This window comes from Mizuhopecten yessoensis, unplaced genomic scaffold (genome assembly GCF_002113885.1).
Source record: "Mizuhopecten yessoensis strain PY_sf001 unplaced genomic scaffold, ASM211388v2 scaffold1011, whole genome shotgun sequence".
In the NCBI taxonomy this organism is placed as follows: Eukaryota; Metazoa; Mollusca; class Bivalvia; order Pectinida; family Pectinidae; genus Mizuhopecten; species Mizuhopecten yessoensis.
Genome location: NW_018403833.1, coordinates 910 through 11,413, shown reverse-complemented (window position 1 = coordinate 11,413; position 10,504 = coordinate 910). Strand labels below are relative to the sequence as shown.

Below are 10,504 nucleotides of genomic sequence, written 5' to 3'. Positions count from 1 at the left end.
TTTTTACACACCCACTCAAATGATATGATACATTGTAGTTTTTATCTGTTCACATCGACAACCCGGACATATTGTAGACTACTTCCGTGTCGGCACAAGACCGAGGACAAAGTCAGTTATCATATGTAACCAACCCCAGTCTCTACCAAGAGTTGTCGTTCCCCGCACTCACTAACAGTGTAAAGTAAGTGTAAGGAAAGACAACTCCGGGCAGAGATCGGTTTCTCACAATGAAGTTGTCGCCCCCTGCGCCCAAGTGTTAAGAACATAACAATAACAATAATAATAATAATGATAATAATAATATACAACAATTAATATATCACCATATCTAGCTTACATAATTTGTATGCCACTCTAAAGCGTTTTACAGTACATAGATATACAATTAATACAATTAGCATATACATTAATCAATACAATTCATTAATCAGAACGACAACTCTGAACACATACAAACCATACGACATTCCTTGATACCGTAGATGACCTGCATTTAAACTGAATATATATATATATATTTCATTCAAAAAGTATATATATATATATATTGTAAATATACAGGTATAATTGAGGTATTAAAACATAAAACATACAAACTAAAACCGCACTTTCCGCTTCCAATTCTGCACCATTTCAAGAACGATTGCGGTTTACTTGCAGTTACCCATGATACCGATCCCCAACCCGAGCTGCCGCCCTTGCCACTCGCTTCAAGTGCAAGGGACGACAACTCTAAACAAACATTTGCATTATGCATTCATCGAAAAATAAAAGTCATGGTGTTTTGTTATACAAAAAGCAACAATAATCATAATTTTCAGACCCACAAAAAAATATTAACAGTTTTAACAAGATCACTGTTTCTACAATTACAAATTAAAAAACTTCATCGATTTCCACTCGACTCTGTGTTTTACTAAGAAAAAACATGTTGTTGTTTCCTTTTAATTACCGCACTTCATCTCGATCAAAATACACACGAAATATAACAATTACAAAATTCACAACCTATTTTTTGTTCCTGACGTAGATCATTTTTTGTTACAAGTTCAACAAATGGATAATCTTTTTTGTGAACAAGTTTGTATTTTGAGCGTTCTGATGGTGTCATGTCCCTCCGAGCCTTCAGTAGTTCGCTTCGACGTTTGCTCGCCGATGGGGCAAGTCCTGCACCACACTATATCCGGAACCGGAAGCGAGGGTGAAAGCTGCCTCCATCACCACATCCCTGTACAGGAGACTACTTAGTCGGGTGATGACGTTGTTTTTACCCTCACTGCAACCTGGGAGACGGTGCACTGCAGTAAAAAGCATGCACGCTGCGTTTTCCTTCGACTTTTTAGCTTTTGAATACCAAAGTCCCGTACTTTAATTTCAGTGACTCTGGGTTTCTTCTGTAGTGTACTGGCGACTCCTCGAATCACAAAATTCCACTTCCGGTACCATATATACAGGTTAAGTCGTTCGTGCTCCTCCTCGGTTACCTTGTCTGTAATTTTTGTTCAAAATTTGGTAGAGTTGACTCATGTAATTCACTCATGTGCTCATTTGTGTTATTTGCGAACTATTGTAGATTGGATACTTTATCCAGGACAAGCACATCTGTGCTAATGGAAGTTAACTGCACGTGTAATTTAGCGAAGCACGTGGCAATATTACTGAAACCAGTACATGTATTCATGTCAGTAACGGACTATTCCATATCAGTAGTTAGATGTGAAGACATCTGGACACAAACTGTCAATAAGTGACAAATATATAAGTTTGAGAATGTACAATATGTACTCAGTGTTCGGACCATATAAGATTCACGCTGCACGCGCACCTGTACCTGTATGTCTATTTCCACGTGTACACCTGCGTATCCGGTGGGGTGTTTACGTAACAGGTGGTAAATAAATCGACTACAAAGGTCACTATCAGCTCCTTTTTTCAAAGGTTTGACATTTAAAGTTATGTCACTATACAAAAATGCATGCGTATGCAGGACTTTAGGTATTTCCGGACAGTTTTTGATGTATTATCGACAAAAATACACAGGAGACACTACTCAACTTCTTCACTCCACAGCCATGACCCTTGACTCGTCCAAGGTCAAATATATGGACTCCAAAGTCAAATTTTGAGTTTAGTTGTATTTCGTAAAAGTTGTAATTGTAATCGTGTAAGGGTTATTTCCCTTGCATTTGTAAATGTATATCTATGACTGTAAAATGTGTTTTGTACTTGTTGTTTTGGTTTCACAACACTTGCCATACACTTATTGAATAAACTGAAAGTGAGCACAAATAGAAGAGTTGTCCTAATCTTTCACAACGAAATCATATCTACTACAATAGTTACAACGATTTTGATTTGAATAACTATTTTTTTCTCATTTTGGTATTATTGGTCCTGTGCTAGGATATACTATGATTGTGGCGACAAAATAAACAACAAATATTTAGCTTCGTACTCGCTGATATGTAGCGTTACATGTGAAATGCCATCCATCATGACGTCACAAGAAATATACCATGACGTCAGAAATTCCTACCAAAGGCAGATTTGACGGCATCATCCTTTGATTTGTTCATGGTTAAATAATCACAAAATGTGGAATTCTTCATGCATGTGTTTGATAATAATAGGACACATTAAATATTTAACTATTTCAAACTCCATACGACATCATATGAAATCGTAACTGTTTTGATATCTCTACTTGTGTGAGATCCTGCATGGATTTACTTTGCTCTAAAATGTTTTCCTAATGTTTAAATGATTTTGTCTCACAACAATAGTTCATAATCAGTAATTCTGTTTACCTAGAGAGACGTAGACAAGTGAAGTGACTATTGATTCCTGGTTTGTTCTTAAATATTTGTCTAATATCATATCAAAATTTCTCATTGGATTACATTTGTACTTATTTGCTATTAAATCTGTACACCTCGAGTGACGTGGACTCCTGGAAAGAAGTGACCACGAACTCCTGTTTGGTTGGATGGACTACTACACACCACGGCTTATTGATAGCAGATAGCTTGGACACCAGTACCCTCCCACGTGACCCGTCAGGTGAAACAAGGTGAACATTTCCAGAATGATTTCCACATACATATACATTGTCATCCCGGTCCAGTCCAATACCTATAGGGTCTTTCAGACCAGGATCTCTGTACCTGTAGACCTCTGCGTGTCTGTCCAGTCGTCTACACACTACGTCATTGTTATCTCTGTGATACACGGTGGCACTAGAAGGAGATGTGGTAATGTATGTGTTACCTCCACGTTTCTTTATTGACTTGGTCACCTTCCCATCTGTCATAACCTTCACACTACCATCCGTACCGACCAGGATGTTGTCCCCGAGAACTGATATACCCCATGTTCCTTGTGGACAGCTGATCTTGTTGATCAAGGTTAGCTGACCATTCCTTAGTTGATACTTAAGTATTTCATTGTCGTTTACAGCCACAAACACCTCATCCTCAGCACGTCCACGTACTATATCTGTTGGATGTCCATTAATGTTAAATTCTCTCACGTAGGAATACGTGTCATCAAACAGTAGGAGTCTTCTGTTGTTGTAATCTGTCATAAGTAATTCATTGTTGTCAGTAAAGATACCTCCCGTCAACAAAGGTGTAACTGACTCTCCTAGTGTACTTTCGTCTACTGTCTTTACACAAGATACCGATCCGGTCCATACATCAACCGCTGCCTTTACGGTCAAATACTGCAGTGAACCCGTGAGGTCGGAGGTCGAAGTCGAGTCTGCTAATGTTGAAGCTGAAGGTGTCGAAAGCAAGGTCTCAATCATTGTGCCTATACATACATTCGCGTTCTGAGATACAGCTGATATTGTCGAGGTCACGTCAACATTCCCCAAGGTTGTCATTTTCATGATTTCGTCAATTATTGTTCCTAACTTAAGTGTGATGTCAAATCTATTCGGTTGTTTCTTTGTGTTTTGATCCATACGACGGTAATGTCCTGATATTTGATTTTTTGATTGTTCTCTTATGAAAAACTTATGACGTTCTGATATCTGTTGATCTAAATGTGACATCAATAGATGTGAATTTTCCGCATTGGTGTGGAATGTGTTGACACACATCCGTCGAGCAGATATCTTTTTCCTGAGTGCTTTGCACTTATCCGCGAGGTCTGACTGGTATGTTGCGTTGAGGTTATCAAGCTTATCTTTAGCTTGCTGTATCCTGTTCGTCATTTCCGCCGACACTTCCTTTTCTGTGGAGGTAAGCAGGGTCACCCCCAAATCGTCATCGTCTAGCATCTTCTTAGTTTCCTCTCTCAGCTCCTTCCATTCTGTCTCCCTGGTGTGTTGTCCGGCCTTGGTCTTCCTGACCAAATCCTCTATTGGTTTAACATTGTTACAGTGCCTGTGTGACACCGACACACAGACACCACAACACATGACACTGTGGTCTACACAATAGACATCCAACTGCTTTCCATCGTGACTGGGGCAGATTTCGTTGACCATAACATCGCAGATTCCTCCGACAGTAGTGGAAACGGAGACAAGCCGATGGTTTGATGATGGCTTGCTCCGCTCATGATATATTCTGCATTGTTTGCAGAGCTTTTCACCACAGTCTGTACACCAGACCTCGGCTCGATTTGATTCTTTGCCTCGTTGACATGGTGCACAGAGATGAACATCAGACGTCTCTGCTGTTATAGGGTTAAGGTACAAATTATTTATAGGGAAACATTCCGCCCATGTACTTACATCCGCACTGACGTCACTAGGAGCACTCGGTGCATCGCAGACCGGACACGGGAAGTAGTGCCGATCCTCGTCTGCTGTGACGTGTTCCGCTTCGATGTATGACGTCAGACATCGGTAGCAGAAGGTATGACCACAGGGCAGCTTCCTCGGATCTTTGTAAGGTGTCGTACAAATCAAGCATCTGTATTCTGGTATCGGGGCAGCTTCTGCCATGTCCGTAATGGATAGTAATATGCGGTTTTCTCTGTAATATACAAAAGAAGTATGAAGCTACATATTTTCAATATATTTTCGCTATCATACATCGTGAGATATGGTCATAACAGCCGATTTTAGGAATTCTATAAAAGTTAATAATGTAAGCAGGAAAGCTTATGATGTGACACAATCCGCTGCTCAATTATGTATTCATACAAAATATACACTGTTGCAATGTATACATATATCAATGACGTCACGTTGTTGACAGCATTTCTGAGCCTGCTGGCATGTCGACTGTATATATTTTATGATGCTCACATTTGTAATTTTGTGTGATAATGTAACTAATATAAATCAAAATCGAAAACAAATGCAGTTTTACGATAATGCTCGATATACGGCAAATTCGCTAAAAAATGCCTTTCATTCTTTTCGGTGACCAATATTCATAGTCGCGATCTACTGTCATGGTAACGTGAGGACGATATATTTCTAGAGCCCATCAAGTTAAATCTATTGAAATAACCAGATATATGCAAAACAAATTATACATATAGGTGAGGAAGCTACTCGAGAGTTCCAAATATTTGGTGCAGCATTAATTTATTCCTAGCGCACCTGATAGACCGATATACGTAATAAATGAATAAGCAAAAGGGGCGTGAAAAGGAACGGCAAGACCGGGACTCGAACCCGAGAGTTCAGAACTCTAGATACACGATAGCGTATAACACCTTTCATTGGTATATTTAGCTAGCACCGAATGTAATAGGAGAGGAAACTACCAGATTCGAACTCGAATTTGGGACCTCCGAACTCTAGACGAACACTCTTTCCAATATGAAATGATCGCTTATGATCACCTCAGTCCAGGTCCGCTACCTTTTGATCTGGGATGTTTCGGACAACTTAATGAAAAAATCGACTGATTTCACACTTCCCACAATATAGCTATTTCCATTAATATATTGAGCTAATCGACGGCTAATTAATCCTTGCTTACAATATTGATGATGATTATTTTGATCAATTTTTAAAATTAAAAATGTTGTTCTTGTAACTTCACTTTTCTTATGAAGGAACAAGTATCAGCAAATCCATATGGTAAATTCCAAATAACACGCACTGGGTGATTACAAAACAAAGTTTTAACTCTACTATGTCCTGTCACCTCAGGATTAGCATTAAGGTACACTGCATGTTGGCTGCTATGCAGCTGGTGGTACTATTCGTACTATTATGTTTGAAACGGGAGGATGACATTTGTCCCAATACGCATATTACAATACTTAACTAATAGCACTGCCAATGTCAGGCACATATACCACACCGCTTCATAATGTACATAATCGATAGCTTGAATAGAAAACCTCAATCATAGGAATTCTACCTATATCATTGAATATAAACAAGAGTGATTAATATAAATTGAAATAACTTGTTTCATAATTGTTGTAAAATAAATAAAGTTTATGTTTATATACCGTATGCTTCTGTTACTGTTCCAGGGGAGGTAACTCGTCAAATAGTTAAAATCCATTGTTGTGAACGTTATTACGATACTTTACTAATAGCACGTGTCCAGATACAACTAGCACGTAACGCATACACCATTAGTCTGATGTGTCATATTACAGCATGTTCACCTTTGTGTGTATGCATGTTTAACACGTTACATTACCACATATGGCATGATACAAACACTTACGATCGCATAATTAACGCTACTACTACATAATGTACATCTACACATGTGTGTAGTATATTACATTGTAAGGTCGTTAAGAAGCAAAACTTTAATGACATGTACGTACGTGTGTGCATTACGATCAACCTCAGGCACACATGCCACACCGTAACTAAGTTTAAGCTTCATAATGGACATGATCGTGTTTTTGATAGAAAACCTCAATCAAAGGAATTCTACCTACATCATTGACTATATACCGTATGTAACGTCAAAGCGCTTTGTCCTGGCTTACTAATGTTCCAGGGGAGGTAACTCGTCAAATAGGTATAATTAATTTGTTGTGAATGTTCACTTAAATATCGACTTACCGATTAGATTATGTATTTTGTGAAATTAATCAATGCAATGAACATATTTACATGTTTGAATGGCAACGAAAACATCATTAACAGTAAGAACTCATTAAAAAGTCACCTTGTTGGCTGCTGACGTCACGATATCGGTGACAATTTCGTTTTTTTGTTGTCTTCGAATGTCTGTCAATGAAATTTGATGTCGGCATTTCCTTGTTGCCATGGGCAATCCAGAAAACTGTTACAGAAAGAAAAAAAAAGTTATATTTTTTCTGTCAAATGGAAATATAATTTATGTGCCATGCCCCTTCCTGACATTGGATTTTCATTTTACTGTTTATCTTCCATAGGTTGTTAATGCAGTAGATTGTGAGGTATACGTATTCTTTGAAACTCTTCATGTTACACAGAAAACCATTTAAACTACAGAGATCCCTTAGCGATGAAGTCCCTTGATTATTTAAGAAACGTTGATATGTCATGTTAAAACCAATGTATTTTGTAAGCAGGTAATAAAGAATTAATTTCTGTATTTTAATAATATCACATAACCTTAGACAGACTCTCAGTTTGTATTAATCCTAAGATTACAGAATCGAAACATATATAGTGAAATATATTACTGTCGTGTATATAGGTGTAACTAGACAATAATGTTGTACATATATATATTTAAATTGTACATGTGTGTACATACATGTTATATAATCACACTAGTGTACATATATGTAGTTAAATTATAAATGGCTGCTCATACATGTTATATGACTTTACTTGAGAATATGTATTTCGTAAAATTTTACATGTGTATACATAGATGTTACTTAACAATACTGGTGTACATATATGTAGTTAAATTGTACAAGTGTGTACATAAATGTATTAAAATGATACTGGTGTATATATATTTAGTTACCTTGTACATTTGAGTGCATACATTTTATATAATAACACTGGTGTAGATATTTGTAGTTAAATTGTACATGTGTAAGCATGCATGTTATATGACCATACTGGAGAACATATATGTAGTTAAATTGTACATTTGTGTACATAAATGTTATGTAATTATACTTGAGTACACATAATATGTAGTGAAATTGTAGTTGTGTGTACATACATGTTATATGAATATACTTGAGAACATGTATGAAGTTAAATTGTACATGTCTGTAAAATATGTTATAAAACTATACTGGTCTACATATATGAGGTTACCTTTTACATGTGTGTATATACATGTTGTACGCACATGCTATATGACCATACTGGAACACATACATGTAGTTAGATTGTACATGTGTGTACATTCACGCTATATAACTATAATTGTGGATATATTTGTAGTTAAATTGTACAAGTGTGTACATACAATCTACATAATTATAATGGTGTACTTGTATTTGTTAAATTGTACATGTGTGTACATCCATGTGTTTAAACTGTACTGGTGTACACATAAATAGTTTAATTGTACAAGTGTGAACATGCAAGTTATATAAGTATACTTGTGTACATATAGGACGTTAAATTGTACATGTCTGAAAAATATGTTATAAAACTATACTGGTGTACATATATGATGTTACATTTTACATGTGTGTATATACATGTTTTAAAAATACAATGACTACATACATGTAGTTAAAATTGTTCATTGTATTTATAGCTGTTTTATAACTATACTAGGGTATATATGTGTAGTTTTACTTTACATGTTTGGACATATATGTTATATAACTATCCTGGTGAACGAACATAGTCTGCTTTATTATTTGTTGTGATATGTACGTGTCCACGTTTCTGTCTTGAACAGGAGTGCAGTTTGCCATGGAAACTAGACAAATTCCTTTTACTTTGTCTGCACTGTCGTTAATACTTCTTTGCTTAAATACTGGTGTACAATAAGATATCTAGCTACATATACAGACGTGTGTACATATATGCACCTTATTATACTTGTGTTTCCATACACACAACAACATTGTACTGGTGCGTCTATCTGGGTAACATATTTGTACTGGTTGAACTTGTACAGATGTGTAATCATGTGCATACATATGTTACAAAGTTTACAGGTTTTGTTTTGTTTTTTTCCTGGATGTGCACATGATATAATACAACGCTTATAACTATAGTGGAGTGTGATGTATACTGCAGTAAAGATATACGTATGACTACATGTATCATACATTTTTTTCTTAAACGAAGGAATTGTGCCCAGATCATTAAATACTACCTGTATTGCGGTAGTTTATCGTTCCATGGGAGGCTACTCGTAAAATAATTATGATCTGATAATTGTGAGGCTACCAAGCAATTACAGCCATATTTGGGAGGAGAGCATCTGTCTGAATAGAGTGACCAGTGTTCGGAGGAAGTTAAATTGTATAAGTTACATATGTCGTCTGTTGTATGATTGTATATCGATTTAAGGTGATACTTATCATAAAGGCTAAAGAGAAACAAATGTAACATGAAAACATTGAAATATAGTGTTTTTACTTAAAAACACATGCCTGATTAAACTTGAATTGTAGAAACACCATCACAGAACATATGATCTAGCAATTTCGATAAAATGTGAGTAATATTTTTAGACAAAACTTAATATTTTGTTCCAACTTTCGGTTTGTGTAAACTTACCATTGATTTCGAATTCCTTTCAAATTAATCGAAACAAGATACATATTTACAAGTGTGAATGGCAACGAAAACATGATTTACCATACGAATATTTAGTAACTTACCTGTTTCGCTGCTGACGTCACGACATTGGTGATATATTCGATGTTTTGGTGAGAAAGTGATCTTATGTCTTAGGCGTTTCCTGGTTACCTTAATGGACAGATATTGTAGACCAATTGGATTTCTATGTTTGTTGGCCCCTAGTTTTACCGATCAGCCCCCAGAGGACGAAACAGCTGTATAATGTCGTGTATTTCATTATCGGCATACTCAATCATTTACCAAATGTAGGTGCAAACACGTGTGTGATATTTTTGTCTTGCGTGCTTCTTCCTGAATGGGCACGAGTCTTCTGAAGATTTAAGGGAAGCTATACGATGACCGACTATAGATGTTTTACTTAAACAGCAATGCTGATCACAATGTTAGATATAATTCCTTGTTTTATTCAGCGTTTACCACGATAAAACAAGATGAAACCTATTGATAAAAACAGAAGTTTTATTCTTTATTCCTCAGTCTGTTCACATGGTTATCATATTATTTGTAGTGACGACAGTTAAGGAACACTCATTTTAAGTATGATCAAGCGGATTCCAACCTCGCTATGAAAGATTTTCCAAAAGATCGACTGTCCATAATTTTGTATGTTTTTCATTTCAAAATTGTTGTGTTCAAAGTGTCTAATATAGTGTGTTATCAACTGAGGTTAAATTTTGCCCCAAAGTGTTTAAATGGTCGAGCTTGAGAAATGGTGAAGCTACATTTTTACTTAAAAGTACACACATTTGATCAACATCTCATAAAAGAAATACACGTTATATTAAC

At 36.3% G+C, this 10,504-nt stretch overlaps 1 protein-coding gene across 1 annotated transcript; it reads right to left on the bottom strand.

The window, feature by feature from the left end:
• Positions 1-570: 570 nt before the first annotated feature.
• LOC110456101 lies at positions 571-9,822 on the bottom strand. Its single transcript, XM_021506658.1, has 3 exons — positions 9,739-9,822; positions 7,110-7,226; positions 571-4,988 (listed from the first exon to the last, which is right to left on the bottom strand). Exon 3 carries the CDS (start codon positions 4,955-4,957, stop codon positions 2,912-2,914), a length of 2,046 nt encoding a protein of 681 aa, XP_021362333.1. The 5' UTR covers positions 4,958-4,988; positions 7,110-7,226; positions 9,739-9,822; the 3' UTR covers positions 571-2,911.
• Between the last annotated feature and the right edge of the window lie 682 nt (positions 9,823-10,504).